At 53.5% G+C, this 15,497-nt stretch overlaps 1 protein-coding gene across 4 annotated transcripts in view; it reads left to right on the forward strand.

The window, feature by feature from the left end:
* Nucleotides 1–14,965, forward strand: part of LOC113211435 (protein unc-13 homolog 4B) — a 42,064-nt gene extending 27,099 nt beyond the window's left edge. For 2 of the 4 annotated variants that reach the window (XM_026429800.2, XM_052272095.1), the window contains 20 exons: nucleotides 5,021–5,387; nucleotides 9,121–9,285; nucleotides 9,404–9,470; nucleotides 9,556–9,667; nucleotides 9,763–9,967; nucleotides 10,348–10,527; nucleotides 10,861–11,082; nucleotides 11,169–11,290; nucleotides 11,383–11,535; nucleotides 11,621–11,810; nucleotides 11,909–12,280; nucleotides 12,358–12,432; nucleotides 12,514–12,627; nucleotides 12,734–12,949; nucleotides 13,033–13,242; nucleotides 13,329–13,445; nucleotides 13,530–13,806; nucleotides 13,887–14,010; nucleotides 14,087–14,280; nucleotides 14,362–14,965. In XM_026429800.2, the coding sequence (XP_026285585.1) occupies nucleotides 5,021–5,387; nucleotides 9,121–9,285; nucleotides 9,404–9,470; nucleotides 9,556–9,667; nucleotides 9,763–9,967; nucleotides 10,348–10,527; nucleotides 10,861–11,082; nucleotides 11,169–11,290; nucleotides 11,383–11,535; nucleotides 11,621–11,810; nucleotides 11,909–12,280; nucleotides 12,358–12,432; nucleotides 12,514–12,627; nucleotides 12,734–12,949; nucleotides 13,033–13,242; nucleotides 13,329–13,445; nucleotides 13,530–13,806; nucleotides 13,887–14,010; nucleotides 14,087–14,280; nucleotides 14,362–14,480 (3,601 nt within the window). In that variant the 3' untranslated portion in view covers nucleotides 14,481–14,965. Of the gene's footprint in view, nucleotides 1–1,497; nucleotides 1,887–5,020; nucleotides 5,388–6,901; nucleotides 7,619–9,120; nucleotides 9,286–9,403; nucleotides 9,471–9,555; nucleotides 9,668–9,762; nucleotides 9,968–10,347; nucleotides 10,528–10,860; nucleotides 11,083–11,168; nucleotides 11,291–11,382; nucleotides 11,536–11,620; nucleotides 11,811–11,908; nucleotides 12,281–12,357; nucleotides 12,433–12,513; nucleotides 12,628–12,733; nucleotides 12,950–13,032; nucleotides 13,243–13,328; nucleotides 13,446–13,529; nucleotides 13,807–13,886; nucleotides 14,011–14,086; nucleotides 14,281–14,361 lie in introns of those variants that run through there. The other 2 variants (XM_026429801.2, XM_052272096.1) reach the window with 2 other exon arrangements.
* Nucleotides 14,966–15,497: the final 532 nt, after the last annotated feature.

A 15,497-nucleotide genomic window follows, 5' to 3' on the forward strand; every position in this document is an offset into this window, starting at 1 on the left:
CTCTCTCTCTCTCTCTCTCTCTCTCTCTCTCTCTCTCTCTCTCACACACACACACACACACACACACACACACAACTTCCGGTGACTCAGCCCCGTGGTCACGTGACGGTCCGGTCCCCGGTGCCGCTGTTGCGGAGCCGAGCCGGTAGGTGGCGCTGGCGGGGTCGTCGTCGCAAGCCCAGGGAAGTCCTCGCCTCGCCGCGTTGTCCTGTCTTCCAACAGAAATGGTTGTGGGTTCGACTCCTAACCCCGGGGGATTATACATCTTTTTCGTGCACTCTTTTCCTCACACGGAAAATTAATGTCCATGTCCATGCACGATTTTTGGTTGTTGTTGTTGTTGGCAGCGGCACTTTTACGGGCTTCTCTTGAGATGTTTATTATTTCGTGCTTTATCTCAGAAGCATTGTACCAATGTCAAATACTTGCTCCTATTCTATTTGTATTTGTCTCGAGGCAACGACTTCAGGTCGTTACTCCTCGCGGTCACGGCCAGGCCAGTCCGACGCCGCGACGTTAGAGTTCAACTTGCACTTACGCCCGCGAGCGAAGTCAGTCACGGCCGACAAGTCCAGGCGCCGGAGCGCCTGAGAGCAGAGCAGAGCTTGCAGCGGCGCGGCCTCAACGCAGCCACGGCACCACTGCTCCCTCGGGCACGGAATGTTGGCTCACTCTGAAAATAAGACTCGAAATAGTTGAGCACTGACCGAGTGAGCTGACGGCATGTTCCGAGTACTGATCGGGAGTCGGACCCAGTCGGGCCATGACTGACTCAAGAGTGACATTCTCAGACGCCCGACACTTACTGTATCTGTCTTTCGTATATTTAAATGTAAAAGCAAAATACTTCGTTGTTTTCTTCATACCGCCTGTATTTCTCCTGCACAACTTGTTCAATCGAAAGGCGGCGGAGAAGGGGGATATCTGGTTCTGGAGCTCGCCGGTCCGATCCTTGAAAAGAAGGGGCCTTGAATGCAACCTGCAATCATAACGCCCCCCTCCAAAATTTCACCGTGTAGCCGGTCGGTCCATGGCGTCCACGACGACATTGGCCATCCTGGCAGTTCAGTTTGGCAGAGCAAAACTGTTGTTTGAGTACTTTGCTCGGGATGAGCCGTGTGTCTACGAGGGTTGCCCGGCTCGGGTTGCCCTAGGTCAGCCGTCGTCGCCGCGGCGTCCGAATAATAGTCTTGCTTCGGCCTGCCGCCCCTACTGGAAAGTTGTCCGAACGAGCCGCGCGGCGGGCTGTCTCCGCAGCGGCCGGCCGGCGGAGCGTGGCGCTGTCTGGCGGCGATTGTCCGCACCGCATCACCGCGGCCCCGCGACCCCGCGGCGTGCCCACCGCACCGCGGCACCGCGGCAAGGAGATGGCAAGGGTGAGGTGGTGAGGTGCGGCGGGCGGGGCGGGGCGGGGCCCGGGCGCTGTTGTGTTGGCGAGCTGTGCGCGGCCCGGCCGGCCCGGCGCTCTGCCGTGCTTGCTGCTGACTCCGACTCGACTGTCAGTCCGCCCATAACCCTCGTCGTGGTGTCACCCCGCTGCCGCCCGCGCGCTCTCCCTCCCCGCCGCCGACGCCGAGGCCGAGACGGCCGTCCGTCCAGTCCCGAGGTGCCGCCACCGCCGTCGACGCCGAGGTGCAGAGAGATTAGACTGCCGTGCCCGTCCCTTCCGGTCCCGGTGGCGAGAGGAGGTGGCACCCCTGCGCGCTGCAGTAGCAGTAGCTGCAGCCGCAGCCTCCCGGGTGCCTTGGCAGCCTGCCCAGGGAAGTCTCCACCTAGCAGCGCCACCAGCACGGCCCCGCCATGAACGAGGAGGCCATGTGGAAGTCGTTCTACGAGCAGATGCGGGAGAAGGCCGCATCTCCAGTGCCTCACGCGCTGGATAGTCGGTAAGGATCGGCTCGGCACCACCCGGCCCTCTGACGAGTCTAAGCGCTTTGTCAGTCAGTTTGGCCCCGCAGGCACCCAGTTAGGCCCCGACCGTGTCAGTTAGGATCCAGCCGTGTCAGCTCGGCCCCGTGCCCTGTCAGTTCGGCCTGAGCCGTGTCAGTTGCAGCGGTGTCAATTAGGCTCCAGCCTTGTCAGTTAAGTCCCAGCCGAGTCAGTTAGGCCCCAGCCATGTCAGTTAAGCCCCAGCCGTATCAGTTAGGCCCCAGACGTATCAGTTAGGCCCCAGACGTATTAGTTAGGCCCCAGCCGTGTCAGTTAGGCCCCAGGCGTGTCAGTTAGGCCCCAGCCATGTCAGCCCTAGGCCCTCGCTGTTTCTGGCCCCTCGGCCCCTATAGCCCGTGTCAGTCTGACATCTCCCTGGCGTGTCAGTTAGGCCCCTGAGCGCGGTGGACCGCTGCTGGCCTCTGGCCGGCGCGGCGTGGCATGGCACGCTGGAGCGTGAAGGACGAAGCTGTGAGGCTGCAATGCTCTACAGCGCCGCGCCGCCCTCCAGCAGACGCCCTCGTGAGTGTTTTGCAGTCGCCGCCGTGGGAAAAAGCTTTTGCCTCGTTTCATGTAAAGTTGCCATTCATTCGTAAACGACTCGGAGGGAATCCCAATAATACTTCTCTCCCCAGCACTACCACCGCCCCCTTCCTCCCTCCACCTAGGCCGGCGGCCGTCCGTCAGCTGACTGGACGCTTCGCGGTGTCCGCTGCGGTACCCGACTCTGCTCCGACCTTGCCCGCCTCGCCTGCTCAGTCAGACTGACTCACCAATAAACCATAACTCCAGGACACACAAAACAATTTGAAGTAAAAAAAAAAACATACCAGCTGGAACGAAAAAAATAGTCGCATAGTATATGCGAACGTCAGTCGAGACGTTTTAGTTGCAAAAGGAAAACTGAACTGACTCACACCACCGTTTCTGTGATATCTGCTATTGACGGTCGAAAAATAACGAGAAAACTGGGTGATGTGTGTGGGGGAGCGGTGACTTATCTTCTTGCGTCGAGACGAGGAGGGCCTGAACTGCCCTTCACGTAGGCGGGCCGGTAAGAAGACCAAGTTTAGAGAAAATTATTAAGGCGGAAGAATAAGGTGCCGTGGGACAGCGATCATCGGTGACGCCACGACGGCAGAGGACGTCGTGCGTCACCTCGCGTGTGGGCTGCCTGCTGTGCCTCTATGACTACCGGCAGGGCAGATCCGTCGTCTGTCTCTCTTTTCTCTTTCAGCTTCCTCCTCTCTCCTTCAGGTTCTCTCGCCCGGCGCCGCCGCCGCTCGGCCCGGCCCGCCCTGCCCACGGTCCGCGCGAGGACCGACGAGTTGTGCCTCTCCGCGAGGCCGCGGCGGTTGTTAGGTATTTTGGAGCCTGGAAAATATGGACATTTTTCCAGAAAAAAATGAAAAAAATGGAAATATTTTCAGAAATCTTCGGGAGGAAACGAAACTATTCTGAAAACATTAATATTTTTATTATAAACTTTTAAAGAGGAATCAAAAATACTCTCTGGAAGTTTTAATGAAAAAGCCTTAGCGAGGACTCGACGAGTTCAGCCTCTCCGAGGCCGCGGTGGTGGTGGAGTACCGCATCGCTCGATGGCACCACCGTATGGGCCCGCGCCCGGTGCCGCCCTGGTGCCCGGCAGACTTGAGCAGGCGGTGATCTCATCGGGAGTGTACAAGTACACTGCCGAAACGAAATGAAATGAGAAAGTCGTTTCGAGCGACCGAAAACCTTCCAGCCGGCCGGGAAAACCGTATTAGAAAATGGGAGCAGCGCGGTCGCGTGATATCTCCCCCGTCCCCCATGTCATTTGTACGTGTCTGATAGTGCGGCCCTCTCCAGCCCGACCTGCGACCTGCACTACTCCTCGTCGGCCGTGGGCGCCATGCGGGCGCTATCCGTCACCCCGGCGTGATACCATGGCGATGTGACCCGTTGGTGGTGACCTTTCTCATTTCTCGGCTTTTAATGGAGTTCCATTACGCCCCATAGGCGGGGTCCGTGGACTCGAAATAACGAAATAACCCATCGACCTGTCTCTTCCGTTCGAATCACACCTGTTGATCGGAATGGGATGTGAATGTGACAAAGAAGTACCTACCCCCCCCCCCCCCCCCGGAAAAGGAACGGTTTGGTCATGATTAAACGGCGGGGCCTGGCTCCAAGAGGCCAGGGCTGGGCGTCTTTGGCTCATGGCGCATTCACGGCCAGCGGTGCCCAAGGACACGGGGGCGGGAGGGGGGCGGACGGGCGGACCTGGCGAGCCTCGGGACCCACTAAATCTAGTGGGTCTGCGTCTTGCGAGTGGGGAGAAGCAAACCGCCAGTACTGCAACCTGCTGGAGAGCACGCCGCCCACGGGTTAAAAAGTTATGGAACGAAATTCGTTCAAGGCGAAAAAACTTGCTGGGTCAATTAATTGTGACCGATTCTACAGGGAGACTACAGCACGAGCACGACACAGTTCCCAAAACCCAACAGTGTCGTTCAATTGGGGTACATTTACCATAGCCTGTAACACATTTATACTATAGACCTGATTAGAGGATCGTGCGATAAATGTAACCCGTTCCCCTCGAAAATGTTTTCATAATTCGTGCGATGTCGCGTTGTCGCAAAGAAAAGTGCCGGTCCGGCGAGCGCCGCGTGAGAGGCCAAAACGACGAGTCGGGCTCTGCCCGTTGAATGAACGACAATGTGTGAGTGAGTGCGGAGATGACACGTGGGCGTGCCCGCGCGGCCGCGGTGGGCGTGCAGGGCGTGCAGGCGGAGCGCACGCCCGCCGCAGCCTTGTTTGGGGCGCCCAGGTCCGGGCGGAGGGGAAGGAGGGGGAAGGAAAGCCCCCTTGCAGTTGCTGAAACGAGCATTGATTTTACAGGAAAGCGCTGCTTTGTGTAGGGTACAGTACCGACGAGGCGTTCTAAACTTCGCAGCGGCCGTACTCTGCCCGGGGCCAGCAGCGGGGAGTATCGCGGCGGCAGAGCTACTCGCGGGTCGGCTCGAGGAGTAGCGCCGCCGCGGCCGGGTTGTACTGTACTGTGACTCGTTTGTAACATGTTTGTCGTCCTCGTCCGTGTCCGCAGGGTCCAGGAGCTCGACGGCGGCTTCTTCGAGAAGTTCGGCTCGCTGCTGCAGGAGTCGACCGAGCGCGCCGACGATGTCGCCACCGCAGCCGGAGCCGGGGCGTGCGCCGTCAAGCGCTCGCACCAGCTGGGCGCCGCGCCGCCCTCGGCGAGCTCCGTGGCCGCGGCCGCCGAGGGCGAGTCCGCCGCGGACGTTGACGCCGACGGCGCCGCGGACCCGGCCCTCTCCGACGTGCTCGAGGTCGGCGGCGACGGGGACGTGCCCGCCGTGGCGCTCGGGACCGCCGGCCGCATGGACGCGTCCGACTCGGAGACCGAGGACGCCGCCGTGCAGAAGAAGGTCTTCTCCGACTCTGTCGGGTGGAATGTGAGTACAGTCGGCTGTCAGACCGACATCCTCCTCCTCCTGAGCTTGAAAGACCCCTCATGCACATGCACACACGTCCGTCAACCAAGCGACGTACACCACACACTCCGCTACAAAGTCTGCGGCGCGAGCTGGCCACCGTCACATGTCGGACAACACCCAGTGCATCACGATGTAAGCACACTGAGCACACCGATCGGATCCCACATCAGCGGCGCCATAAACTTGAAATAAGCGGCGCCACCGTCGTGTGCCACCGCCATCTGCAGAGATGGAACGCGACGGACGGCGGCGGCGTCGGGAATTCAAGCGCGCCGGCAAAAGAATGAGCCACGGTCGGATTGTATAGCGAATCGGCCGCGACCGCGCTCCGCTGGAATCCCAGGATCGCAAACATCTGCTGTAGAGGAGGAAGGCACAGCAGCACTTTTGGAATCCCCGAGCCGAGCGCAACTTTGCCCACAAACATGATCTGCTAAGGAGCGACCAGCTCTGGTTCAGAGATCCCCAACATTTCTGATGGTGGCCCCTAATACCATACTATGGTTGCCAACATGGGTCATCCAGAAAGTAGGCGTCCCTCCAAAGTAGTTCAGGCTGAGGCAGGCGAGCTCTCATAGCGCCTGTTGGGTAGGCAACATCGCCCCTGCAATGCATGCGTGTGTAGCGGGGCGGCCTACCCCTGGGCTCGCAGGCGCCGAGCTACACTGTAACCAGCTGAGAGAATCTCACAAAAACGGACGTCCTTTCTGGATGATTCAATAACAGGCAGCAAAGCTGGGACTTCCCTGCGTGTACGGTACGCGCGCCCTCCTGGACGCAGACGCGCTTCACTGGCTGAGGGAGAGGGTTCGTCGGGTTGCGTTTATTATCGTTCGCGGTGCTCCGCCGGTGCTGCCTGCTCTGATGGTCGGATTGGGGTCAGCGGAGGTAAACAACGCCCTGGCTGCGCGCGCCGGGTTGTCGGCGCTGTGCTCTGCGCAGCCCTTGGGGACGGCCCAGCGGCCGGCCAGGCGGCAGGATCACAGCAGCCGCTGAGGCTGGAGGGCGACCCTCCTCGGGGCTACCCCCTTAAAAAATGCCCGATAACTGTCCTCGTTACTTTTGAAAATTAGTCATGAAAAAATCGTGAAATAGTAAATCTGTGAAATTTTGGGATAAGATATTGCAAAGTTGCGTTTGTTGTTTGAAAGATATCAGAATTTCTAGGTGCGTACGGCGGTGGCGATCCGGTCGGGTCCAGTGCCGGGCAGGGGTGCGGGCGGCCAGTGAGTGCGAGAGAGAGAGCTGCCGTGGAGGGTTGGGGAGGTGCCCGAGGGGGTGCGGGGGGCTCTAAACATAGCGCGCCGGGGCTGTGGCGGGGGGCGGCGCGGGCACCTCCACCGGGGGCGGGGCGCGGGGGCACCACCGGGGCCCTTGGGCTCCTCGGGGTGATTATCTAGTCGGGTCCCGACGTGCCCGCCGTGCCCACAGTCCGCGCGTCCGCCCGCGTCCGCGAGGGTCCACGCGACGACGCGACCGGGGCTGGCGCGCACCCCACCACGACCGCGATGTGTAGCATCTTCTCGTCGTGCGCGGGGCTCGGCACCTCGGCCATCTACGGCCCCGTGACGCCCAAGGCGCCCGCGCCCCCCGTGCGCCCGCGCCGCAGCCACAGCGCGAGCTGCAGCAACCTCTCGATGGCCTCCTCCGGCACGGCGCCGAGGCCCGCGGCGCGCCGCCGGTCGCGGCCCGCCACCGGGATGGGCATTCACAACGGCCTCGGCGCCGTCGGCGAGGTGGAGGTCGGCTCCACGCCCCGGCTCTGGCCGTGGATGCTGCAGGCGCAGGCCGCCGGCGCACAGCCGGCCGTGGCCGTGAAGGGCGCGGCCTCGGTGCAGGCGCTGCCGGCGATGTCGCTGGACGGGGCAGTGACCGACGCCACCCCCGCCCCCGTCGAACTCCCACGCTCACCGACCACCACGTCGGCGGCTGCCTCCAGGAGCTGCACCCTGCCCGTGCAACGGAGCAAGCCGTCCGCGGTGACGGCGGTCTCGGGGCTGACCAACGGCAGCGCCGTGACGGGCAGCGACGGCTACCTGGCCAACGGCGCCGCGGGCCACCGGCCGTCGGGCCACGGCGCGGGGCTCCTGAGCCGCGCGCGCAACGTGGTCCGGGCGGCCTACGGCTTCCGGGGCGTGCGCCGGGACGTGCTGCAGCGCCGCACCGAGGAGCTCATCAACTCCATGACAGTAGGTGGCGTGGCGTAGCTGCACTGCTCCACAGCGCGACCGAGCTAGCGCGGCAACTGATTCCATTCGCGACCCTGTCACTTCGGTTTGATATCAAAATCATAATGGACTGGTCGATCGAGAGGATGCCAGATTGATCTCCAGACTCCACCGACCGAGCCTGGCTGCTCGCCGGAGACCCCCCCTCCCCCCACCAGTTCCACCCACACTTCTTCCGACACAGTGCTAGTTAGCTAATCAGGGAAAACGACTTGAAAGCCTCAAATCACCTTAATCAGCTTAAAGGCGTTCAACAAGCTCCGCATGCTGGCAGCTTTCGAATCGAGCCAAAAGAAGAACTTGAAAAGAGGGATGGACTGTTTTCTTGAATGAAACGTGTAGAATTCACTAGAGAAACACGAATAATACTAACTCCGCCTCCATTCATCTCTGCTCGGGTCTAGGCCATTCAATGATGACAGATCGGCCAAGGTGGTTTCTGTATTTCGAGCCACCACTGGTCGAGGCGCCGCCCGCCCCTCTCCATCTGCGCACCCCTGCGGACGGTTTGAGCGTTTGCGTCGCTCGCGTTCGAAAGTGCGGGGTGGCGCCGTCGGCTGCAAGTCGCGTGCACACGGCCAGGGGAGAGAGTGAGAGCGAGCGCGAGCGCGGAGGCCGGGCGCCACCTCCTCCGACGCGGTCCTGGGCCGGCGGCGCGGGCGGAGGAGTACGAGGTACCGCGCCAACGGCCGCCGGGGCCGGGGCTGCCCGGTGACGTAAAGGCGCCGTCCGCCCCCGCTCGCCACATACACACCGCGGCCGCGAAGTTTACCCGAGCTCGACCGCCAATCGATCGACTTTTTGTAGCAGATCCGCTAAAAACAAAATAAATAAACTTTATTTTTAAAGTTCTCGTGTAGTTTCGACGACGGGGAGGGTTCGAAATGCCGGCAGTGTGCTACCTGCCGCCGGGCTGCCCTTTACGCAAGACTGGCCCCGGTCCAAGACCACGTCGTCGACGACGAGGAGGTTTCCCTGGGTGGCGCGCGGCGGCCCGGCGGCTGCGCAAAGGGGGCAAGGACAGGCGGGCGGGACCCCCCTAGGCTGCCCTAGACCGCCCTGGGGATGGGCTGACCGAGGCCCACGCTGTCTAGGTCTAGGCGATGAGGACAGACGCGGACGGGCCCCGCTACCCTAGGCCTTGGCCACTCAGGGGCTCTAGCCGAGGCCCGCGCTTGTCTAGGGAGGCCTAGGCGGCGGCCGGCGGCCAACAAATCCCAGCTCGCGCCAAACCAGTGACGTATATCCTTGGTGTCACTGGTGATCGCCGCATTGCCATTCGAACACAATGCGCATCACACACTAAGACGTTGGTCTCCAGGGCCACCACGACAATGTCCATGGCCCGCATCCCTCGCTCATTTGTATTTTCCCGCCTCTTTTGCCGAACCTCCTCGACCGCGTGCGTGAGCGGCCGGGAGCTGACCGACCAGCTTACTACACGTTGACGCTCTTCGTTCCAGATCGAGGAGCTGTACAGCGAGGTGCTGTACCTGCTGCTGCACAATGTGGGCAGCGACGTCACGACGGCCAGCGACCGCGACGCGCTCTGCCGCCTGCTGCAGGATGCCTTCAAGATCGACGAGGAGAAGCACGCCGAGCTGCTGTCGACGGTCGAGGCCAAGGAGGTCCGTGTAATGCACCAACGCTGGTTTAAAAAAATAATAATAAACTCGTCGATAAACGACGCGTTTTAATATTGATAACGTAGGCGTACTATCATTATTTTATTTTATTTTTTCCTAGGCGCCGAAAATCGTCTTGAACGTGGAAGTTCTGGAGGCGCAGGATTTAAAGCCAAAGGATTCGAACGGTGAGTTTCACTTGCGCCACCGTGCTGCTGCGGTCACATCCACTGTCCGTGTGTTAGCCTGACTTTTGTTTGTGTTTCCTCCCAGGGATGTGTGACCCGTACTGCACGCTCTACCTGTCGTCCAACACGACCCACCGCTACAACACGTCCGTCAAGCAGCAGACGCTCACGCCCACCTGGGAGGAGCACTTCTCGCTGTGAGTCCCGCTGCCAGGAGACGTTGTTCATCGTCCTCCTCGTCGGCCGTCCCCTTCTTATTCCCCGCCTTTCTGTCCCTCCCGCCCTCATGCAGGCCGGTGAACAACGCGACCGACGACATCCTGTTCGTGGAGGTGTGGGACTTCGACCCGGCCGAGACGGTGCGCGAGAAGATGGGCAAGCTGACGGACATCAAGGGCGTGCGCGGGCTGCGCAAGCTCGTCAAGGAGATCGCCGTGACGGCGTCCACGGGCAAGCACGACAACGAGTACATCGGCACGGCGCAGGTCGCCCTCAACGTGAGTTCCAGCCAGAGCCGAGCACTTACTAAATACGTCATTTTCAGAAGTGGGGTACTTTTTTCACGGCCCTCTATTAGAGTTCAGGGTTGAAAATGGAAGCTTTTTTGACGCTATGGTAAAGCTACCCCACCAGAAAAAAATGACCTACGGGGATACAATTATCATGGCCTCCCAAACACTCCCGTTTGCATTGCTGAGTTCGAAAGTACCCCACCTGTCGAAAATGACGTAATTTGTGCACGACCCCAGAGAGGGTCCCGGAGCCCCTGTCAGCGGCTGGGGTAGGCTGTACTGCACGGCAGTCGTGCGTTGCGGGAGTGCCCTTCACCGTGGGGGCCAAGAGGGTGATTATTTATTTTTCTGATTCTTTTTGACAGTGCGTCCCCACCGGCGGTCACATGCAGTGGGTGAACCTGGAGAAGAAGAACAAGACCAAGAAGCAGGGCGTGGTGAAGCTGCGTGTGGCGTTCGGCGCCGAGAAGAACGCCCAGGTCGCCCTCCAGGAGCACCGGCACCTGCTGAGGCTTCTCCTGCTGCACCACCTTGACAGCACGAAGGTGAGGCTGCTGAGAAAAGACGTTTGGACTTTTCATACAAAACAACACCGGAAACCCAAGTGTGTTGAACGCATACGGGAGGCACAAGTGGGTGAATTTCAAAGGAAAATAATTCCTTTTCTCCATTAAATGTAAGAATGGCCAGTCACACACCCACAAGTGTGTTACATTGACACACTTGCGTTGCCGGTGAATTGACACTTAAACTGATAATCATTATACTTTCTGCGCTTTAACTTTCAACACTCTTCTTTAAAACCTAAAAATCTGCTGGTACTACAGATTGTCTCTGCGAAATGTCTTTAAGTATCTATTTGTGATTTAAAATTTTAGCTGGAGCCATATGCGTGGTGTGGAGAGTTTGACGAACTCGCATCCACCATCCTCAGACAGCACGCAGTCCAAAGCGGCCTTACTGCCTTTGATCAAACTCTTGCTCGCTGGGTGGAGTTTTGCTCAGTGCATGTGGACCATCCCTTGAGCTTTTATTTATTTGCCCAGCTGGGAAACCAATTGCAGAAACCCATTACAGATGGAATGTTTTCAACAGAGGAGGTAATTTTACATTTCCATTTTTTCATAGAAGGCTTCTATTAATCATGTCTTACATACTGTTTAAACAGATTAATTAATCTTTACAGATAAAACACTTTTGGGAAGCTACTAAGAAATTCCTGCCATCCTGTATGAACTCTGTTAGGAGACTGCGCAAGATATCAAACTGTGATAGGGGCACTCTCTTACAAATAACAGGCATAGTAAAGTAGGTTCATTAACAATAATTCTATCTGAAAACTTGATTGCTTTTTATGTTGATTCTGAATATCAAGTAACTTTTTTCTCTCCTCACAACAGCACATTGTCCTCTCTTGCAACACTAACTCCACCAGAAGGAACAGACCTCTTCCCTAGATCTGTGTATGGCTGGCTCAGCAATCCCACAGATCAGCCAAACTGTGATATTAATGGTGTTTTGTCTGATGCTGTGAAACATGGAGCTGAGGAATGGTAGACAAAACTACATTTTTATCTACAAAATCTTATCTATTCTTTGATATGCTTTGTGTTATGCATGAGACATGTTTGGTTTCAGGCTGTGCCATATTTTGGAAAACAATACAGTTGATGGTCCATCAGAAGAAGATCGACTGAGGCATGTGATCAAGCTAGTTCAATTAGTTCGATCTGATTTGCTAAAAGCCATTGAATACCATGATAAAATTTTCTTGAAAGGTATTGGGTTGCCTTATTCAAGTTTGCTGTATAGAATATATGAGGCAAAGGTAATATTTTTCTAAAACACTTTTTAAAGTTTTATTGATTGGTACTCTTTCCTCATCATAATATCATTATTTTAAAATTTCTTACTTCATTTACGTAGGTTTGTGAAGAGGCTGAGCCAGTTGTACAAGATGTGTGTGATCAGCTAAGACCAATTCGAAGCAATGCTGATGGAATTCACATTGAGAATGAAGAACCGTTATCGATGGGCACTACTTTGTTTGAACTCTATTTGGCCATGCAGCGACTGTCCTTCCTTGGGAGCACACTATGCCCTAATGATCTTGAATCTCTTGCAATTGCCAAATTTCACAATTGGTTCCATCGAGGTGTTGCTCAGTGGCTCGAAATTGCAAGCTCTAAAGCCCTTCAACGTGTTACAAAAGCTGTAGAGCTGGATACTCTAGTTCCTGTGGACTCAAGTGTAAAATACAGCTCATCAGCTGTTGACACATTCGCTATATTTTATCAGGTATCTACCTATTTTGTGAGGAATAGAAAACTTTGCAGCACTATAGAAGCATGATGATTAACAGCTCTCTGTTTCAGATTAAAATATTTTGGCAGCAATTGGCATGGCCTGATGTTGAAGGATCCTATACCTTTGTAGCAAAAATTATTGACGTAAGAGGCTTTAATTTAATTTCATAATCTAAAATAAAATTTAATCCTTTGAAATTTTTAACTATGATGTTCCTCTCACAGGATATATGCCGGTGCTCAGAATTTTATGCAGACAAAATGAGTGAGAAGATAGATTCTTTCTCAGAAACCAATCAGGGCACAGTTCACGAAAAAAGATTTCAGGTGACCCAAGAGGTAAGCAAATATAACCCCCTTGGTTTTTTTTGTTTTGTTTTTGTTTTTTTGTTGTCTTTTTATACCAAAAACCCTATGGTTTTAAATTGCAAAAATTTAATTTCAGTGGTGCCTAGCAATTAACAACATTGAGTATGTAAGGCAAAGTATTCAGCCATTTGTTGCTGAGCTCGGCATGGACAATATCTTGGCAGCATTGGCCGACTTCCAGTCTGCTTCAGCTGCCGAGCAATGCAAAAATACATTACATGGGATAATAGAAAACTCCATTGACATTGTTCACAATAAAATTGTGGATTTATTGTTGACAGTTGCCAACAAGGTACAGCACTAATTTTTTAATCGTGATTTTTTGAAAGAACTTTTTTTTTTTGTGCAAACAAAATGTAACAAGTATTTTTCTAGATGGATCCAGCTATCCAGCGTTTTCTGCAAGAAGGAGCTGACCTCTTGAACAAAGATTGCAATGCTGTGGACCGCCTCATGCAGTATTTGGATGAAAACTTGGTCATGCTTCATTCAGAACTAAATAGTGAAAATTTTGATAGAATTCTGTCTATAATGTGGAATAATGTGTCAAACATTCTCTCAGAACTTGTGAAAAATAGCCTGGAAGTTAGTAGCATATTATAAAAAATTGTCCAAAAATACATTGAAATAGTTTCTTTTTCAACTCATAATTTCTTTCTTTTCTTTTGTAGAAACGGAAACCACCGTCATTCTTTTCCAAACTTCATGAAACTCTTGATATCCTAATAGGATTCTTTAAGCAAGGAGATCTCCAACAACAACTCCAAGAACAACAAAAAATTGAACAGGCAAGTAAAGTCCCTAAAATTTAAAAGATGTCTTTATTGATTTGTAACAGCTCATATTTATCTTCTATTTTATGCTCTTTCCAGATGAATGGCATGAAAGAGCAGGAGGAGTCAGTTGACTCACCATTTGACAGCCATGGGGAATTAAGAAAGGTAGAACGTCTTTTACGTCTTCATGGGATGGAGACTCCAGACCTCACATATCAGTTTTATGTGCAACGGCTGTTAGAACAAAGAAAACTCCAATCCATGGGTGACGCTCATTATCAAGGGCTTTTGACTATTCGAGCTCATTTTGTTGAAGATGTCTTAACAATTGAAATTATGAACGCTAGGAACATTAAACCCATGGATTCAAATGGTAATATGAAAAAGAAGAAGAAATGTGTTAAAGTTTTTTTGCCCCGGACATTTTTACTCATGTAGACTATTTCGTTTTAGGTTCCTGCGATCCCTATGTCAAAATTCATCTTCTACCTGAAGACAAATTTGGAAATATTCAAAAACCACGCACAAAGACACACAAAAAGAATCTGTACCCATTGTTTGATGAGACTTTCAACATGTAAGTTTCTACAGTTTGCAGTAAGAGCAGGTAAATAAGATGATCAGCTCTAATTTTTCTTTTTGTGGATTTTCAGTCCTGTATCTGCAGACCAGAGAGCCCAAGGAATCATAGCATTTATCTTAAAAGATCAAGATTTTCTTGGTATGAATGAATTCATTGCTGAGGCGTTCCTTTCTTTTGAGGACATACCAGTAAATGATTCCTCTGTTAGTCTTCATAGTTTACCGCAAGTGCATTTGAAATTGCATAGACCACAAAATGTCCTTGGTTGGTATTCTTTCTTTCTATTCTGGTGCACAGTTCAATAAAAGGTGGTCTTGTATTTTATCATTCAATTTGATCTTACAGAATCGGATGTAATGAAAGCCCTTGAACATCGCCAAGGAGACAAATTAGCAAAAGACTTTGTGAAACGGCAAAGAGCTAAGTTCGGCGAGGGAAAACAACAAAATGGGGGTAGCAGATAGGTTGAATACTACAAAGATGCTGAGCAGTTGTGTCTGTAAACTGCCTACATTACTTATTTGTTTGAAAATAAAGACTGGGGCCATGTTCCTGGCCAAGTGCTGTAGTGATATTATTTATATCACTGTCACGATGACAGTGACATTGCATGAATGTATGTATTTTTTTATAATGATAATTTTATGTGATGGCTTGTTTTCTGACAAGTATTGTGCTTTAGGTTGCAATCTGTTGCGCTATTTGAAAACCCAACGACATTAAAGAGGTTTATTGCATACCATACTGGAAATTTATATAATTTATATAATTTTAAAAAACAACAAAGAGAGTCTTATGCAGTATATGATTTAAGCATCGACAGCAATTTTATTCTTAGCATTTGTTCTGTATTTCATTTTTTATTTGCTGCAATATTAATGTGTATGTCGACTGATACTTTGTAGAAAACAAATGAATAATTTATTATTAAAATTATTATCAAACAAAATGGCATTCATTGTTCCCATGCCTTGTGCCCATGCCTAGTGCGTGAAAGTACGTCAGTCATTTGCCGTTACGAAACTTCAGTTGAAAGTGAAGTCAATGGCCTTGAGAATGGCACCTCTCATAGCGCCTGATAGGTAGGCAACATCTTGCTTAGCGCGCATCCGCGTGCTGCGGGTTGGCCTACCCCGAGTCTCGCAGGGGCCGAGTGCCAGTGATTTACCGAATGATTCTGAGAAAACCGAACGTATTTTCTGGATGATATCCCAGAAGGACAAGCTCTTTTATCACTGCAGTGTTAACTCTTTTCAGTGCCAGAGTCGCAGCGAGCGAGGTTAAACGCGGACTTTTGTGGCGGCGCGTATTTCTCACTTTTGCCTTGCCATGTCTACCAAACTAATGCGCCCCATGCCTGTAGCTACACAGTTGTAGCTGCCAACGACGCAGGAAGCTTCACTCGAACAGACTGCAGACCAAGTCCGTTTAGGCGCTTTGGCATGGCATCGACAACCCCCCCCCCCTCCCCCACTTCGCGA

This window comes from Frankliniella occidentalis, unplaced genomic scaffold, assembly GCF_000697945.3.
Source record: "Frankliniella occidentalis isolate FOCC.00 unplaced genomic scaffold, Focc_3.1 Scaffold186, whole genome shotgun sequence".
In the NCBI taxonomy this organism is placed as follows: domain Eukaryota; kingdom Metazoa; phylum Arthropoda; class Insecta; order Thysanoptera; family Thripidae; genus Frankliniella; species Frankliniella occidentalis.